The 19565-nt window shown below is 47.0% G+C and overlaps 1 protein-coding gene across 5 annotated transcripts; it reads right to left on the bottom strand.

Annotated features, from left to right (window-relative positions):
• Positions 1-242: 242 nt before the first annotated feature.
• On the bottom strand, positions 243-19344 carry ERVS71-1 (endogenous retrovirus group S71 member 1, envelope). 5 transcript variants are annotated; one of them, XM_078147978.1, is made up of 5 exons: positions 19255-19344; positions 12666-12859; positions 11808-11900; positions 11188-11349; positions 243-8629 (listed from the first exon to the last, which is right to left on the bottom strand). In XM_078147978.1, exon 5 carries the CDS (start codon positions 1716-1718, stop codon positions 612-614), a length of 1107 nt encoding a protein of 368 aa, XP_078004104.1. In that variant the 5' UTR covers positions 1719-8629; positions 11188-11349; positions 11808-11900; positions 12666-12859; positions 19255-19344; the 3' UTR covers positions 243-611. The 5 variants fall into 5 exon arrangements, with proteins under 5 accessions (XP_078004104.1, XP_078004103.1, XP_020830678.1 ...); XM_078147977.1 differs by having other exon boundaries at positions 11188-11346; XM_020975019.2 differs by having other exon boundaries at positions 243-2581; positions 11188-11346.
• Positions 19345-19565: the final 221 nt, after the last annotated feature.

The raw sequence follows: 19565 nt of genomic DNA, 5'->3' as shown, positions 1-19565 counted from the left end.
TCAAGTGGGCCTTAGGAAGCACTGCTAACAATAGGCTAGTGGAGGTGATAGAATTCTAGCTGTGCTGTTTAAAACCTTAAAAGATGATGCTGTTAAAGTGCTGCACTCAATATACTAGCAAATCTGGAAAACACAACAGTGGCCACTGGATTGGAAAAGATCAGTTTACATCCCAATCCTAAAAAAGGACAATTCCAAAAAATATCCTGTTGTACCGTAAACTCAGCAAGCAAGACCCAGACACAATTTGAAATGTGGATTTATTAGTGCGTGGCTGCAAGGGGTATACACCCAGATCGAGCAGCCCCGATCAGGGGTACAGCTTGGGTTAATAAAGGCAGAAGCCACAGACTAAACGGTCAGGGGTTGCATAAGCAGGAAGTTACAGAAGCCAAACAAGCGATTGGTTAATCCTGCTTTTGGGACCATATAAGGATCATGAAATAGACTGGGGCAGATATCCTTCTTGGCGGGATTTCTAAGGCAGGAACTTCTAAGGCGGGAACTCCTATTTCCGTGAAGGAGGGCATACAAGATGGAGGTCAGAAAACAAAATGGAGTTCAGCACATGGAGTTCAGTACTTCATTTCCCACTTCTTTTGTGTACCACATCAAACCCTTGACGTGATGGGGGCTGCATCATTGTAGGGTGCAAAGGAGGCGGATGCCAGCGGCTGATAGCGGGGATCTCTGACCAATAGTAACTTAACTGAATTAATATGGGATTTAACAAAGTCAAGGAGTCGATTAACCAGACAAGGACCAAAAATTAGGGCTATAGCGAGGAGGAGCAGAGGCCCGGCCAAGGCAGAAATAAGAGTAGTTAACCATGGGGAAGTCCGAAACAGGCTCTGGTACCAATTTTCACTCCTTTCTCGTTCCCTCTGCCTGTCTGCAATATTTTTCCATACCAGGGAAAGGCTCTCCTGAACTACACCTGAGTTATTGGCATAGAAACAGCAGGCCTCCCCGAGGGCAGCACAAAAGCCGCTCTGCCTGAGAAACAATAAGTCTAGACCCCTCCGGTTCTGCAGAACCATCTCGGCCAAGGAGTTGACCTGTCTCTCCAGTTGGGATATAGAGTGCTCCAGATGACTGAGGTCAACGTCGACCTGAGCACTAAGTTCCCGGTAACTGGCCTCTCCTTGGACTAAGGCAGCGGTACCTACAGCGGTTGATCCCACTAGCCCCAACCCTACGAGGATAGGGATGAGGAGGGGAACAGCTCGCTTGCTTCGGTAGGACACACTGCCATCATGGGCAAAGTACTCCCAACCCTCCGGGCCCTGCAGAAGGGAGACCTGGGGGATAATGGAGACTAATATACATAGAGGCTCAGATTCCTTCAGGAACACCGCAGCAGAGATGCACTGTGTAATCCCATCTAGACAGGCCCACCAAGTGCCGGATGGCGCTGAATAAAAAGAGGAGGAGGATTCTGGAACAACCACAGTACTATTACAGATAGGAGAGTAAGGAGAAGTTTCCAGGGATGAGGAGGATGAGGTAAGACAGGTACCTTTGCCTTGGACATCGCTGAGGGTCAACCTAGGTTGTTCCCACCGGCAATTCTCAGAGTCTGAGCTATGGGAAACAGAACCATTAACTGCCACTCCCACATAGTATGGAGGCTGTGCATCTATACACAGCCAGCAACTAGGCCCTAGGTCAGGCCGGGTGGAGTTGACAACACCATGGATAGCTCGGAGCAGTCCCATAATAGAGGGGTGAGGGGGGTCAGCCTGAGGGGTCCTAGTAGGAGTCAGAGGATTAGGAAGAATTTTAGGTGGGAGGGCCAATTCTCCTAGAGGACCGATGGGCAAAGGGGACCTCTTGGGGACCTGTTTACACACAGTGAGGAGCACCCCTTCTTCTCCCCCCCGACAAGCATACAAACCCCAGGTCCGGGGTGTGAACCACTGGGGGGACTTTTGATTAGGGATAACAAGAGTCACATGAGTAGAGTTGCCATGAGGGTAAAAGATGCTGCTGGGTCAAAGTACTCAGGAGGCTGACATACATTTGACCCCGGGCAGAGAAAGGGTTTGGAAGGGATGCCAGAGCACGGTGGTTTGGGAACACTGAAGAGGGTGCCAGGGCCGTGGGGGCCAGGCAGGCAGTCAGGCAGAGTGAGGGTGTATTCGGGTTAGCCCCCCTGGATTTTAGGACCCACTTAGGTTTTGGCAAAGGAGCATGGGGATTAGGGTGTCCAATGCAAGGGATTAAAAGAAGGGCAAAAGAAAAGGTTAGGAAGGGGATGATTGGGAGAGATGCAACTTGAGGGGATCTGGACCTGGTAATGTTTCCCATTTCTCAGGACCAGTAGATGAAGCGGCCGCCTTTACTTGTGAATGATGAAGCCAGACAGGGATAGAGTCCACCTTTATGGCTGTTGGAGTGGTCAGGATCACGGTGTAGGGACCTTTCCACTTAGGTTCCAGGCCAGATGGGCAGTGTACTTCTTGACCAGGACTGGGTCTCTTGGGCTGAAAGCGTGTACAGGCTCAGAGGTAGGGACTGGTAGGGCGTCTCGGAAAGATTTCAGGAGAGTCTTCTGTGTTTCCTGGAGCCCCTGCAGGAACTTAATTAGGGAAGAATTAGTGACATCCGCCCGGAGTTCCTCCCTTATTAAGGGAAGAATTGTCGGGGGTCTGCCGAACAGGATTTCAAAGGGTGTGAGCCCTAGTCTGTTGGGGATACACTGGCTACGGAGCAAAGCCAGTGGAAGGAGAGTAACCAAGTCTCTAGGACCAATTTAGTGAGGAATTCCTTGAGGTTCGGTTGGCTCTTTCTACCTGACCTGAGCTCTGTGGACAGTAGGCACAATGCAATTTCCATTCCATTCCTAAGGCTTTTGTTATTCTTGAGATATCTTCACTATAAATGCGGGCCATTGTCAGAACCTAGGCCAATCGGGAGACTGAAGCTTGGGAGGCGGTCCTTCAGGATCTTTTTTACTACTGCTGTGGCTGTTTCATGTTTTACAGAGAAAGCCTCCACCCACCCTGAAAAAGTATCCACAAAAACCAAAAGGTAGCTATGGCCTGCTGCTGGGGGCTTCACTTCTGTGACATCAACTTCCCAATGTTCTCCTGGCTGCAAACCTCGTAGCCTGATCCCCATGGGGGTAATTTTTCCCTGCTTTGCGTTAACTTGTGCACATGTCCCACACCGGGCGGTTGTACTGGCCAGGAGGTTGTCCAAGTGTGGGATAAAATACCTGTTTCTCAGTAGTGGGCCCATTTTACGTGCCCCCGGGTGGGTGATCTGATGTAACCGTGTGACCCATTCTCTTCCCAGTGCTTCTGGGACAAAGACTCACCCTTCAGGGAGGACCCACCACCCAAGGTTGTTCTTACTTCCCCCTTTTTGTTTTGTGAAGGAACCATCCGAGGACGAGTAAGAGGGTGGGGGTGCCTCGAAAACAGGACATAAGGGGGCAACACAAGACTCAGGTAGAACTCCCAGGGCCGCCTGTCTCACGGCTGCATCAGCCGCGCAATTTCCCATGGCCTCTAGAGAGTTCCCAGATTGGTGACCGGGGCAGGGAATGATGGACAGCTTAGCAGGTAGCCAGACAGCCTCTAATAAGGCCGAAATTGCCTCCTTATTTTTAATAGTTTTCCCCGCCGAGGTCAGGAGACCTCGTTCACAGCACAAGGCTGCATGTACACGGGCTGTAGCGAAGGCACAACAGCTGTCAGTGTAGACATTCGTCGAACTGCCAGTAGCCAAATATAAGGCCTGGGTCAGGGAGACGAGTTCAGCCTTTGGGCAGAAGTACCATGGGGCAGTGGGGCAGACCAAAGAACCGAAAAGGAGGGGTAGGAAACAACTGCTGCCCTGGCCCGGCGGAGACCGGAATCAGTGAAACTGCTGTCATCTGTGAAAAGGGTCATTCGGGGATTGGACAAGGGCCTATCGGAGAGGTCGGGACGGACAGACTGAATTTCATCCAAGAGCTGAAAGCAATTATGGATGAGAGCGTCAAAGGGATGGGGACCAGGATCGGGGAGAAGCGTTGCGGGATTTAGAATGGAGATTTTCGAGAAGGTAAGGCGGGGCTGGTCAAGGAGAGCCTGGTATTGAGTGAGGCGAGAATTGGAAAGCCAGTGGTCAGGGGTGCTGCAGAAGAGAGCCTCCACAGCATGGGGGGCAGTGATAGAGAGGGGCTGTCCAAGAGAAAGCTTGTCTGCCTCTTTCACGAGGAGTGCCGTGGTGGCCACGACTGGAGACAGGGTGGCTACCCTGACGCCACGGAGTCAAGACGCTTAGACAGGTAAGCCACTGGTCGTCGCCAAGGGCCAAGAGTTTGGGTGAGCACACCCTTGGCTACCCCCTTAGATTCAGCAACAAAGAGATGGAAAGGTTTGGTAATGTCAGGCAGGGCAAGGGCAGGGGCAGAGAGGAGGGCCTGTTTCAGGGAGTCAAAAGCCTGCTTTTTAGCAACTGACCACTGAAGTGGGCCAGAGCCAGCTGTAGCAGAATAAAGAGGTTTGGTGATCTCAGCGAACCCAAGGATCCATAGTCTACAGTAACCAACAGTACCTAAAAATTCACACACCTGCTTCTTGGTAGTCGGGGTGGGGATGTCAAGGATGGCCTGGATTCTAGAGTTAGATAGGGAGTGCCTGCCTACCTTCAGAGAGAAGGTATCCAAGGTAGGTGACAGAAGTTTGGCAGATCTGTGCTTTCTTAGAGGATACCCTATAGCCCAGAGATTGTAATAGTGAGAGGAGGGAGTGGGTTGCTTGTAGACAATGAGCTTCAGAGGGCACGGCCAGGAGCAAATCATCAACATATTGAATAAGGGAACAATTTGGATTAGAGGCAGGGAATGACAAGGTCCTTATGTAGGGCCTCATCAAAGAGTGTTGGGGAGTTCTTGAAGCCCTGAGGCAGGCAGGTCCATGTTAGCTGGCCCAAAAACCCACCCCCAGGATCAATCCAGGTAAAGGCGAAAATTTGCTGGCTAGTGGGGGCCAAAGGGATAGAGAAAAAAGCATCTTTAAGATCGAGGACTGTGTAAATTGAATGTCCAGCAGGTAGGAGCTGAGCAGGGTGTAGGGATTAGGGACTGTGGGGTGTATGGTCTCCACCCAATTATTCACTTCCTGAAGGTCCTATACAGGCCTATAATCAGAGTTCCCTGGTCTACGAACAGGAAGAAGGGGAGTATTCCAAGGGGAATGGCAGGGAACAAGAATACCAGCCTCTCTGAGCCGGGAGATATGGACCGCTATGCCTTGATGAGCCTCGGCCAACATGGGGTACTGACGGACCGACACAGGAGAAGCAGTAGCTAACAGTTGGACCACTACCAGGGGATGGTGAGAGGCCAATCCCGGAGGGTTGGATTCTGCCCATACACCAGGGAAGGAAGCAAGAAGATCCTGCAAATGTGGACTGACATCACCCATAGTGGCAGCCTCATGCAGCAGAAACTCAGAGGATAGAGGTAGAGTGACAAGTATAGAGGGAAGAGAATCAGTAGTAGAGTCCTGAGAGAGGTCAAGAGAAGCTGAATCTCCCCTGAAGGATATGGTGGCTTCAAGCTTCTGGAGGTCACGACCCAATGGGGGTAGGGGCAATCGGGCATACCAAGGAATGAGTGAGTAACTGTACCTTGGCCCAAATCAACTGTATGCTCGGAAGTCCATGGGCAGGACAAAATACTCCCTGTGGCCCCCTGCACTGGGGTGGTTTTTGAGGACAAGGGGCCTAACGGATGGGTTAGGACAGAATGGGCAGCCCCAGTATTTACCAGAAAATCGATAGGGTGACACCCAATCTTAAGCTTTACATGGGGTTCACAGGGGTCAAGCAAGAAAGACCCTGGGCCCCTTCAATCTCCTAGGGCTAAAACACTTGGGGGTTTTTGAAGTCTCTTATTCGGACACTCATCTTTCCAGTGCCCAATTTCCTTGCAATAAGCACACTGGTCTCTAGATAAAGCCGGGCGGGGACCTCTCAGCCCTTTTTGGCGTGGGACGGAAGAAGATGGGGCCTCTTTAAGGGCTACTACTAAAACTTTGGCTAGGCACTTATTGGACTTCTCAGATGGACTGTCTCGGGCATTGAAAACTTTCTGGGCTATTTCTGGGATATGTTCATGCCCTCAAATCCCTCCTGTTTCTGCAACTTCTTCCTAATGTCTGGGGTGGACTGGGAGACAAAAGCTACATTCAGGGCTCGAGCATTCTCTTGGGCCTCAGAGTCTATAGGGGTATACTTGTGATACGCCTCGTACAGAAATTCAAGGAAGGCCCCTGGGGACTCCTGAGGACCTTGCAGAACTTCTGAGACCTTAGAGAGGTTTGTGGGCTTCTGAGCCGCTGCCTTGAGGCCTTGGAGGAAGTAGCGGTGGTAAGTGTCTAAGGTGTCCCTCCCTGCAGCAGTATTTGGGTCCCATCTCGGGGGTGTGGGCGGAAAAACCCATTCCACATCATCCCTATGTTCTTCCACTGACCCTCCACCAAGCCCCAGGACAGCCTTTCTTGCCTCTGTTTGAATCCTCTCCCTCTCTTCAATAGTGAAAAGAGTGGTGAGAAGTTGTTGACAGTCATCCCAAGTGGGTCTATGAGTGTGGAAGACTGATTCTAATAATCCAATTAAAGCTTGGGGCTTTTCTGAGAAAGAGGGATTCTGTGCCTTCCAATTAAAGATGTCGCTAGTGGAAAAAGGGACATAGAATAGAAAGGGGCTACCCTCCAGGTTAGGTGCTTCCCGGAGGGGAAGGACTGCAGGAGCAGGTTTGTCATCATGGTGGTAATTGGCCCCCGTCCGTGTGTGCGGGGGTGATAAAGGGCTGGGCAGTGATACAGGAAGGCCAGAGGAGTCGGGTAGTGGGGCAGATAGAGGCAAAAGAGGATACAATCTTGGAGGAGATTGGGGGCCATTCCTATGAGGGCCGGGTTATAGGGAGGGGGAAAGTCTCCTTCCTGTGATTCTTGAAGAACCTTACGAGGGTCACTAGAGGAAGAAGTCTTCTGTGGCTGAGCAACTAGCACTCGGATGCCTTTCTGTAAGGAGCAGTGTTTTAACTAGGGAGGGGGGTAAGTTACAAGGGTCAGCCAGATATCAATATATGCAAACTGATCAGGGTGTCCGGGGTTTCCAGTAACAACTTTCCAAACATCAGTCACCACTTACTTGTCAAAACTACCTTGTGGTGGCCATCCTACCCCGAAGGTCAGCCACTCATTCATACAGAACAGAGTAAGTTGCGATTTTTTTAGTGTAATACCGTAATCTGCCCCTTCCTGATACACTTCCTTAAAATGATTCAACATACAACCCAAAGGGGTTTTGGGTGTGCTAGCCGAACCCCCCATTATCGCAGAACACAGACACAGACAAACAATAAAAGCCTGAACACAAACACATCCTCCCAATGGAAGTCGGAGAAACTGCCCTGGAGAAAACTGTCTGCGATCCAGTCTGACACCTGCCTTTCAGTATGAAATAGAGGTGGCTTCAGACAGATGATCACAAAACAGAACCTCTTAAAAACACAATCTCTACACATATAAACTAATAGACCAACACAACTAAGACAGAATCCAGGAACCAGATACGGGCGTGATACTGATGTCTCGGGGTGCCCAGGAGATCGAGGCGCTAAGCGCAACTGCTGCATCTGACACTCGTTCTCCACCAGGGAACGGAAATCTGGGTATACTCACCTCCAGAGGGTTACCAGGTCCAGAATCCACAGGGCCGAAATGAGGTACAGTCGGAGTCGGGGAGGGAGGCTTGTCCCAGCCCTGAGTTCTGGGGCCCTGGAACATCTCAGGGGCCGGTTCCCCTAAAAGTCAGAACAGAGCAATCCCTCCCTCCCGAGGCCGAAGTTTTCCCCAGGTGGGTCTCTGCAGTGACACAGTGTGCCGCGAATCTCTCTGGGGCCTCCAAAATGTTGTACCGAAAACTCAGCAAGCGAGACCCAGACACAATTTGAAATGTGGATTTATTAGCGCGTGGCTGCAAGGGGTACACACCCAGATCGAGCAGCCCTGATCAGGGGTAGAGCTTGGGTTTATAAAGGCAGAAGCCACAGAGTAAACGGTCAGGGGTTGCGTAAGCAGGAAGTTACAGAAGCCAAACAAGCGATTGGTTAATCCTGCTTTTGGGACCATATAAGGATCATGAAATAGACTGGGGCGGATATCCTTATTGGTGGGTTTTCTAAGGTGGGAACTCCTAAGGGGGGAACTTCTAAGGCAGGAACTCCTACTTCCGTGAAGGAGGCCATAGAAGATGGAGGTCAGAAAACAAAATGGAGTTCAGTACATGGAGTTCAGTACTTCAATTCAAATTACCAAACAATTGCACTCATTTCACATGCCAGCAAGGTTACGCTTAAGATTCTGCAAGCTAGGCTTCAGCAATATTGAATCAAGAATTACCAGAAGAGCAGGCTGGTTTTCAGAGGCAGAGGAACTAGAGACCAAATTGCCAACATTCACTGGATTATGGAAAAAGCAGTTCCAGAAAGTTCCAGAAAAACATCTACTTCTGCTTCACTGATGACACTAAAGCCTTTGATCGTGTGGATCACAAGAAAATGCGGCAAGTCCTCAAAGAGATGGGAGGACCAGATCATCCATCTGACTTGTTTCCTGAGGAGCCTCTATGAGGGTCAAGAAGCAACAGTTAGAACCAAACATGGAACAACTGATTGGTTTAAGATTGGAAAAGGAGTGTGACAAGGCTGCATATTATCACCTTACTTATTTAATTTATATGCAGAGCACATCATAGGAAATTCCAGGCTGGATGAATCAAAAGCTGGAATTAAGGTTATTGCGAGAAATATCCACAATCTCACATATGCAGATAATACCACTTTGATAGCAGAAAGTGAAGGGGAATTAATAAACCTCTTGATGAGGGTGAAAGAGGAAAGTATAAAAGTTGGCTTGCACCTTAACATCGGAAAAAAAAAAACTAAGATCTTGGCAATTGATCCCATCATTTCCTGGCAAACAGAGGGAGAAGAAATGGAAGTAGTGTCAGATTTTATGTTCTTAGACTCAAAGATCACTGCAGATGGTGGCTGCAGCCATGAAATTAAAAGATGCCTGCTCCTTGGAAAGAAAACCATGGCTGGACAGCAGACTAAAAAGCAAGGGACATCATCTTGCCAACAAAGGTCATATGGTCAAAGCTATGGTTTTTCCAGTAACAATGTATGGTTGTGAGAGTTGGACTATAAGGAAAGCTGAGAGCCACAGAATTGATACCTTCAAATTGTGGTGCTGGCGAAAACTTTTGAAAATCCCTTGAGGGGCAGCTAGGTGGCACAGTGGATAGAGCACCGGCCCTGGAGTCAGGAGGACCTGAGTTCAAATCCGGCCTCAGACACATAACACTCACTAGCTATGTGACCCTGGGCAAGTCACTTAACCTCACTGCCTTCGGGGAGGGGGGGGAGAAAAGAAAGAGAATCCCTTGGACAGCAAGTAGAACAAATCAGTTAATACTTAAAGAAATTAATTTCAGGCTATTCACTGGAAGATCAAATGCTGAAGATGAAGCTTAAATACTTTGGCCATATAAAGAAAAGATGGAACTCACTGGAAAAAATCCTGATGTTTGGCAAGACTGAAGGCAAAGGGAAAAGAGGAGAGCAGAGGATGAGAAGAATAGATAGTTTCATGGAAACAATGCACATGAACTTGGACAGACTTCCAAGAGATAGTGGGAGGTAGAAGGGTCTGGTGTGCTATGGTCCACGGGGTCACAAAAAGTTGAACACAACTGAGCAAGTGAACAACAGTGGTCTTTTATCATTTTTGACACTAGTGACTTGGTTTCCTTCTCTCTTTTTTTAATCAAATTAAGCAATGTTTTATCTATTTTGTTTTTTTTTTATAAAACCAATTCCTAGTTTTATTTATTAATTCAATGATTTTCTCGCATTCAATTTTATTAATCTCACCTTTAATTTTCAGGATTTCCAATTTGGTGTTTAATTGGGGATTTGGGGGGGGGGCAGAGCTAGGCAATGGGGTTAAGTGACTTGCCCAAGGTCACAGAGCTAGTTAAGTGTCAAGTGTCTGGTCTGAGGCCATATTTGAACTCAGATCCTCCTGACTCTAGGGCCAGCACTTTATCCACCGTGCCACCTAGCAGCCCCCTTAATTGGGGATTTTTAATTCGTTCCTTTCCTAGCTTTTTAAATTGGATATCCAGGGGCAATTGCCTCACAAAAAAAAAATGTACATCCAATTCATTAATCTACTATTTCTCTATTTTACTGATGTAAACATTTAGAGATATAAATCTTCCTCAAATTAATGGTTTTACTGCATCAGATAAGTTTTGGTATTTTGTCTCATTATTATCATTCTAGGCTATGCAACTTTTTTTTTAAATTTTTTTTTTGATTAGGCAATGGGGTTAAGTGACTTGCCCAGGGTCACACAGTTAGTGTTAAGTGTCTTAGCCTGGATTTGAACTCAGCTCCTCTTGACTCCAGGGCCAGTGCTCTATCTACTGCGCCACCTAGTTGCCCCTTCCTTGTGATTTTCATTAAGAGATGATCCTATGTGGATTTCATTTTAACAAGAGAATGTTTGAGATTACTGTTGAAGACTTCCAAGTTCAAGTGGTTAATAAAGAATTTGTAGTTTTGGGGTTTTTTTGTTTTGTTTTGGTTTTTTTGCAAGGCAGTTGGGATTAAGTGACTTGCCCAGGGTCACACAGCTAGTAAGTGTCAAGTGTTTGGTCTGAGGCTGGATTTGAACTTAAGTCCTTCTGACTCCAGGACCAGTGCTCTATTCATTGCGCCACCTAGCTACCCCGAATTTGTTTTTAAAAAGGGAAATGCAAAAGCATTTTCATCGGTGCCTCAATTACTGATGTTCAGATCACCCAGTCTAGTTACAAGCTCACCTAGTGAAAATGTGCCCTAACTGCTAACAAGTAACTAAGAGAAAATAAACAGACATGAATGGTAGACTGAGAATGGACTCAGAGGGACCCTTGAGCAGCTATTCTCCCATTTCAGTGCTTCCACATCATCTTAAAGTTAGTATTCTGACCCCATGGTGCTAAGCAATGTCACTGGAAGCCATGACCCTCAGCTAGATACAGTAGTATGTGAGAGGAAATGACCGTGCCTAGTTGGGGTTCCCATGTAACCAGAAGAGAATGGAGGAGACACAGGTGTAAGGGTTTCCTTACCTTTTGGCCAGGACACAGTAAAAGAAGAGATGGCAAAGGAAAGAACAGTAGGGGGCTGGGTTCACAAAGACGTGTCCAGGTGATGAATAGTTAATCAATGATGGGTGAGCTAGGAGGTGGACTCCTCTGCTGCTCCTGAAGCCACTATTGTGAGGAAAGCTACTGAGAAAGCAACATGTGTAATAAATAGTTAACCATTTTTAAATATTAAAAGAATGACTTTCAGACATTTACAGGTTCAAATGTTTGCTTTTTAAACCTGTCAGTTTAAATATATTTTAAAATATACTAAATCTCCAAGATATCACTACAGAAGGGGAAAGATTATATCCAATGTGAAAAGTGGGAATACTCTTGCAATAACATCACAGGGTCTAGAGCTAGAAAGAATCATAGAAGTCACTTTGTCCTGCCCTCCCATTTTACATACAGAGGGGGAAATTGAGGTCCTGCATGGAGATATGACTTGCCCCATGTCATACAGATAGTTCTCAGCAGAGCCATAACTAAAACTCAAGTCTCCTGAATCCCAGGGGCCCCTTCTTTGTATGCTATCACACTCCTCGATTTGACCACTGGGAAACTGAACCATGGGATTTTCCCTAACCGTTCAGATCTACCTGGATTCCAAGTCCTGGCCTGCTTTCACCTGAGTCTGGATCCTGGTAAAGGCCAATTCCTCTCTGTCCATCCAGAGCTGATGTTCTAAGAACCTGAAATAGGGTGGTGGCAGGGAAGTGAAAATGGGAAGGACAACTCCAGAGTAAGGCTGGCCCCTGGCACAAAGCATACCAGTGTCTCCAGTAGCACATAAACTCTTGGAGAGCAGGAACTGCTTGACTAATGCATCTGTATCCTCACTGCCTAGAACTCTGACCAGCCTAGAGGGCACCAAGAAGGCAGAGACCAGTCTCTCCTCTGGCCAGGGGCAGGGCTAGTGCCTGCTCAGTCCAGGAGGGGAAGCCCCCTGCCACGGCAGATCAGTCCTGCTCGGCCCCTCCAACGTTCCCGAGAGCTGCCCAGACTGGACTAGACTGGCTTGGGGCTGCGTGCCTGGACCTGGGCCCTGGGCCAGGGCATGAAGGAAGAGGGCAGAGTCAAGTTCTCCCGGCCCCAAGGCCAGGCTCGCCACTCTGTGACTCCCCACCAGCCTGCCTCCCTTGGGGCACAGTCTGGGAGGGAAGAACAACCCCTCCTGTTTTTCTGAAGCCCTCAGGGCCTTCTGCTGCCCACAGGGAACAAGAACAATAGCTAATGTGCAGCATGTTGAGGTTTGCCGGACATCATTTTCTTGGCAGCCTTTTCTGCCCAGCCTCCTTGGCCTGGCATTCAGGAACCCCCTGCCTTTCCAATCTCACCATAAGCTTTTCATCCTCATGGACGGACACAGGGATGGCCCCAAGGGGGCTGCCCAGCTGCCTCCCACCCCTATATGGCTTCGCTGGGGCCGTCTCCCTGCCTCCTTCCCAGGCACCCACCTGGAGGGCAGCTGCACGGCCAGGTGTGGGGAGATGCTCCAGGCCAGGTTCACATTGTCCTTCCACTGTTCCTCGCTCAGGCTGACATACTTGGACCTCCAGTTGGCCACACTGCTCTCCCCGGCCTGGTCCAGGTCCAGCTCAGGGGCTGACAGGGAGTTATACTAGGTGATCAGGTGCTCAATCTCTGCAACCTGAAACGACCAAAGTATTAATACATACCATAAGTACTTAATTAATGTTTATGGTTGGTTATCCATAGGTGCTTGCTAAATGCTTGGGGTTTTTTTGTTGTTTTTTTTGTTTTGCTTTTTTTTGGTGAGGCAATTGGGGTTAAGTGACTTGCGCAGGGTCACACAGCTAGTTAAGTGTCAAGTGTCTGAGGCCAGATTTGAACCCAGGTCCTCCTGACTCCAAGGCTGGAGCTCTATGCACTGCGCCACCTAGCTGCCCCTAAATGCTTGCTGACCTAAGTAAATTGAGGTAGAATGGAAAGGATATGGCCACTGACTGGATGAGGGGGTAGGGCAGAGTAAAAGATAAATACAAAAGCTAACACTTTCCCAGCCCTTTAAAGCTCACAAAGAACTTTCCAGTCATTATGTCACTGAGTGTCTACTAAAGTCCTATTCCATTGTCAGCACCTGGAGGTAAGCCTAGGCTCTGAAGGGCTATGCCATTTTAGTGCAAGTTCTGGCAAGTACCACCAACCTGGAAAGGGGCCATGTCTAGGCCTGGTGATGGGCCTGCCATATCTGTCATCAGAAGACAAACCTAACTAAGTCTGGAGAGTCTTATCATCAGTTAGGGAGGAGAGCAATCCATTTTGGGGCCAAAGGAATTCTTAAAGATGATATGCCAAGTCATTGAAAGGCTGCAATCTGCATCAGTAGAAAATGGAGAGTCAAACTGATGAAATCGTGAAGTATTAAGGTAATACACATGGAAATACCAAGTCCTACATGGAGACACAAAAAGTAAACTAGACAAAAATGGACAAGGGGAGACATGGGTAGACAGCAGTTTATTTAGGAAAAATTCCTGTGGATTTTAATGGCATAAAAGTTCAATTAGTCAAGAGCGTGAAATGGCAACCAAATATGTTGATGCAATCTTGAGACTGGAGTGATAAGATTCTAGTCCCTTGTACTCTGGTCTGACCATATCTCCAGTACTGGACTTAGTTCTAGGCATCAAATTTTAGGAGGGACATCAACAAGCTAGAGCTTGTCCAGAGAAGAGCAAACTGAATGGTGTGGGAACTGGAAATTACATTTCACAAGGAGTACTTAGAAGAACTGGGGATGTTGAGTCTAGAGAGAAGACTTTAATGGGGATGGGGGTGGGGGTAGACATGATATCCACCTTCAACTATTTGTAGGACTTTCACTTGAAAAGTTGGCATTAGATTTCGTTTCACTGAGCCTCCTGAAGGCCAGAAACAATGGACCGAAATTACATACGGAGGTCTTGATACCATACGGGGAAAAACTTCCTAACAATCAGAGCTAGGAAATGAGACGACATATGAGATAGCAAGTTGCTTAGCACTGGAGGTCTTCAAGCACAGGCTGGATGACTACTTATCAAGGATACTGCTGGGGGGAATGCTCGCTCAAGAAATTGTCCTTCATCTTAGCTTCTTTATTGCTAATTCCTTCCAACTGTGAGACTCCAGGAATCTGACTCCAAGGTTTCACTCCTGACTGGGTGGTGGGGAAGATGGTGATGCTATTACTAAGAAGACAAAGTCAAAAGGAAGGTCAAATTGATTGGGAAGGATGATGAGTCCCATTTTGGATTCAGTAATCAGTGGGACATGATGTGGCAATGTCTAAGAGGCAGTTAGACACAAGCTTGGAGCTCTAGGGAAATGGCAAGGATAGAGATTAGCTGTGGATGCTAAAGCCAAAGAAATGGATAAGAACCCCCAAAGGAGAACATGTAGGGGTATGTCTACATTTCAAGGACTCTGAAAAGGACTAGTGAAGAAGACAGAAGGATCAGTAGATAAAGAGGAGAGTACAGGATCATGGAAGTCAAGGGAAGAGAAGATATAAAGATGGAAATTCATTTAATAAGCATTCATCACAATGTGAAACATGGTAGAGAAGTCAAGGAGACCAATAAAAAGGCTGGACACAAGCCCTTCAGTGGAGCATTGGAGAAAGAATAACGGCATCAGGAGCTGACATTTACATAACACTTTAAGGTTTGCAAAGTTCTTTATGTATATGGTCTCACTGTAGCCTAACCCTAACCCTACTACATGTAATGACCTCATGTTATAGATGAAGACAATAAGGCTCAGGACAGTGAAGTGATTTGCCCACGGCTATTACACACCTAGTCAATGTTGGAGGCAAAATTCAAATCAGATCTCTCCTGACTCCAACACAAGTGATCTTCTCACTATACCACAGTGCTGCCGAAGAAAAAACGGCTCAAGACTGAGCTCCGTAATAAGGTAGCTATGTGGCACTGTAGTACATAGAGTGCTGGGCCTGGAGTCAGGAAGACTCATCTTCCCAAGTTCAAATCTGGCTTCAGGCACCTACTAACTCTGTGACCCTGGGCAAGTCACTTCACCCTGTTTGCCTCAGTTTCCTCATCTGTCAAATGAGCTAGAGAAGGAAATGGCAAATCACTCCAGTATCTTTGCCAAGAAAACCCCAAATTGGGTGTGAAGAGTCAGACATGACTGAAATGACAACAACACAACAAAATGAGGCAGTGAGGTCCCCATCAATGGAGGTCTTTAAGCAGAGGGTGAGGTTGGACTTGTTAAAGACATTATTACAGGGATTCCTGCTTAGGTATAAGCTGGAATAGATCATACAACTTGAAAACTGCTTGAAGAAACTGGGGATGTTTAGCCTGTGGGCCAGAATAACTCGTTTGCAAGTATATGAAGAGTGCTCAAGGAGAAGAAGGGTTGGCCTTGTCCTGCATGGCCCCAGAGGGCAGAACTAGAAGCAATGTATAGAAGATGCAAAGAAGCCAATTTAGGCTTAGAGGAGCATCATGTCTGGGATGTGTGTTCTTACCTTCATCTCAGATATTCCTTCTCACCCCAACTCCCCATCCCCTGTCCCCCACTATTGCTGCTCCATCCTGACTTCCAGAAAACAGACCTGGAGAAGCAAAGCTCCTCAGCTTTGAACTGCCTGGACCCATGCATCCTCATCTTCATACCCCTGGCCTTTTGCCCCCCTGCCCCTAGCCCCACCCTCTCTTCCTCCCATCTTGTAAGAACTGTAATCAAATCAAAACTACCATAGCCTGTGGAAAGGGCATGCCCTGTTGTCCCACTTAACACCCCTAGAGACTTCCCAGACCAAAATATTCTTCCCTGGCCACTACTCCTTTATAAATCGTCTCCCCCATTACATAGTAATGTCCTTAAGGGGAGGAATTGTCCCACTATTGTATAGATGTAAGGATAAGATTAAAAAAAAATACCACTATCTGCCCTAAAGTTGCATACATACTTCCAGAGGACACAACATATACACAGAGAAGTAAAATGATCATTTTAGGAAGGAAAGAACACTAACAACTAATCATAGGAGGTGGTTCTGTAATGGCTCCCAACAGGAGGTGGTAGATTAACTTGCTAGTGTCGCCCTTCTTAGTCAGGCCTTGAAGAAGGCTAAAGATTCTAAGATGCAGAGGCCAGGAGGGAGACCATCTAAGTAGGCCAGTTAGACTGCAAATAAGAGTACATGAAGAAAAGTAATGGGAATTAGGTCTGGAAAAAGAAGGATGGAGCCAGACTGTGAAAGGCTTTAAGTACTAAGCTGAGGAATTTGGTATGGTAAGGCAGTATGGTACAGTGGAGAGAGTGGTTCAAAGCCAAGCTGTGCTACTTATTACCTCTGGGACCTTAGGCAAGTCATTGAAACTCTCAGGGCCGAAGTTTCTTATCCATAAAGTGAGAAAGTTGAATTAGATAGCTTCAAATGTCCCTTCCAGCTTTAAAACCTATGACTCTAACAGGGAACTACTGAAAATTCTTGGGTATAGTAACATAATTAGAAGTGTGCTTGAGGAAGATGATTTTTGCAGCTCTTAGAAGCACAGATTAGAAAGGATAACTGCACCCTTTCCCTCTCCTGCTGCTCAAGGAGCCGGCCACCAAGAAGTTCATGACAAACAGACTTCTTCAGCATAAACAGATGGTTATAGATGTCCTTCATTCTAGAAAGGCCACAGTGCCCAAGACTGAAATTCAAGAACAACTGGCCAAGACAACTCCAGACGTCATTTTTGTCTTTGGATTCAGAACCCATTTTGGTGGTGGCAAAACAACAGGCTTTGGCATGATTTATGATTCCCTGGACTATGCAAAGAAAAATGAACCAAAGCACAGACTTGCAAGGCATGGCCGGTATGAGAAGAAAAAGACATCAAGAAAACAGCAAAAGGAACGTGAGAACAGAATGAAGAAAGTCAGAGGTACTGCAAAGGCAAATGTCGGTGCTGGCAAAAAGTGAGCTGGAGATTTCACAACAGAAGGAATAAAAGGCACTATGGATGATGTTTATCCATGAAGATAATTTTTCATCAGAGCATAAATTATGTAAAAACTTAAAAAGAAAAGAAAAGAAAGGATAATTGCAGGGAGTCCAGTTAGAAGGCTACTGCACTGCAATAGCCCAAGTAGGAGGCCTCATAATATGAGGGCTGATGTGGTTACTGGCTATGTGAGTAGAGAGGAAGGAAGAGACACCAGTCATGGAGGTGGCATAGACTTGACAACTCCGTGAATATGGAGGATGAAGGAGAGGGAAGAGTTGAGGATGATTCTGAAGTTCTGAACTCGGGGGTACTAAAAGGATGATGGTGTTCTCAAAAGAAATAGCTAAGTTTGGTGGAAGGACAGGTTTTAGGGGAAAGATAAATAAGGAATGTTTTAGATATACTGCTTGAGAAGCCTAAATATCATCTACTTTAGTGATTACCTTTGCATGCCAGAGGTTTTAGGATTTCTTTCAAATGTTGAAAAAAGTTCAAAGAGTCTGAGCATAACGTAGTGGACTTGAGTACAAATCCCCAGTAACCACAAAACGTTAGGCAAGACCCTTCACCGTTTAGCAGCCTCAGTTTTCTCATCTGTAAAATAAGCAGACTGGATTATCATTAAATGCTCTTTATGTTTTCTTTCCAGCAACTGAGAGACAGAGTGGCATGCTAGCTGGAGAGCTGCCTTAGAACCAAGACCTGGGTTCAAGACCCACCTCTGCTGCCTGTGCTGATGCTGAGTAAGTCCTAAACTCTCCTCTAAGCTGCAGAGCAGGGACACTGGTAGAAGGAATTTCCTCATCCAGGAGCTCCCTAGACCAATGAGATCATAAGTATAGTCCCTATGCCCACCTGCCCAGGCAATCACAGTCCATCACTATGAATCAGCAAGATAAAAAAGATACAAAGACAAATAAGAAAACAGAAGAGGAAAGGCCAGTGAATCTGGTTATTACTGAAAGGTGACTTTGGAGAGAGCAGCTCTAGTCATATCACAATAAGTTGAAATGATTGCAGAAGAGCTAAATTAGTTGTGGTATATGAATGTAATGGAATGTCTTGCTATAAGAAGGAATGGATATGGGGGCAGCTAGGTGGCCCAGTGGACAGAGCTTTGGCCTTGGAGTCAGGAGGACCTGAGTTCAAATCCAGCCTCAGACACTTGACAGTTTCTAGCTACGTGACCCTGGGCAAGTCACTTAACCCTGACTGCCTCACCAAAAAGCAAAAAAAAAAAGAAAAGAAAGGATTTCTATGATGAACACACAGAAGCATGGGAAAATGTATACAAAATGAAGCAACGTGAAGTAAGCAAAATCAGGAAAACAATATACATACAACAAAACAGAAAGAACAATGAGAAACAAACAAAACTATAACAATAAAGCCCCGTCCTACATGAGGCACCAGAAAGCTCTCCTCACCTTCGCAGAAAGGGGGCAGGGGGCTGTGGATATGGGACACACTGTATATAATGTCAAACTTTTTTGAAATGTTGGTTAGTTCTGCTAGATTTTTTCCCCCACTTTTTTATTAGTTGTTTTCAGACATGGCTGTCAAAGAGAATGGGGGAGGGGCAAATTGAAAAATGTTGGTAATATAAAAACAAAAAAAGCAATATAAATTTATTTCCAAAAATAACGCACAAAAAGTCACGAGTAGAAAAGTGAGTGGTTGATAAGGGAATAATAGAGGCAAGGATCATATTCTAAAAGCTTGGCAGGGAAGGGAAGGAGACAGATTGGATCCTTTCCGGATCCCCTCTTCTCCCTACCCCTCCCCAACCTTGGTCAAGAGCGATCTGATTTCAGGGGCGCAGATGCTAAATCCAGGAGCCGGGCTTGTGTCTGCCTTGGTGCGGAGACGAACCCAGAAATTCTGAGTGGCCAGAGCAGTGTTCTATTGGGGCGGGGGACGCTGAGGCATAATTGGTCAGCAACGACTGGTCAGAGCACGGGCAGAGCAGAAAGAGTGGCCCCAAAGGGAGTCAGGGAGAGGCTAGGGTAGGCTGAGGGAGGCTGGTTCCGACCCATCGAGAGGCCCACTCAACTAACACTCAACTCACCCGAAACTAAGTCGACCACGGCAACAGCAGCATGTACGCACCGGACGCGGAAGTCAAGCTGTGAAGCCCCGCCCACTTCCTGTCGTGACGCACTTCCGGGGGTCGCTCTAGGCTCGCTCGGAGGTCTATTCATCTTGTAGTTCCACTCTTCAAAGACTGTGGGAAAGAGCTTGGGGCAGGAGAAAAGAGAGGAAGAGAGGTCTTTATCTTCTCTTTACGTAGTTTTTGCAGCAGAGAATGTTTCTAGCCTTTCATTGTATCTTAGCACAGTGCCTTGCCCTTAATAAATGCTAAATGACTAGCTGAGGTTA

The sequence above is a fragment of the Phascolarctos cinereus genome, unplaced genomic scaffold (assembly GCF_003287225.1).
Source record: "Phascolarctos cinereus isolate Bilbo 61053 unplaced genomic scaffold, phaCin_HiC Scaffold_8;HRSCAF=390, whole genome shotgun sequence".
Classification (NCBI taxonomy): domain Eukaryota; kingdom Metazoa; phylum Chordata; class Mammalia; order Diprotodontia; family Phascolarctidae; genus Phascolarctos; species Phascolarctos cinereus.
The sequence above is the reverse complement of the archived record's forward strand: the minus strand, read 5'-3'. Positions and strand labels throughout refer to the sequence as shown.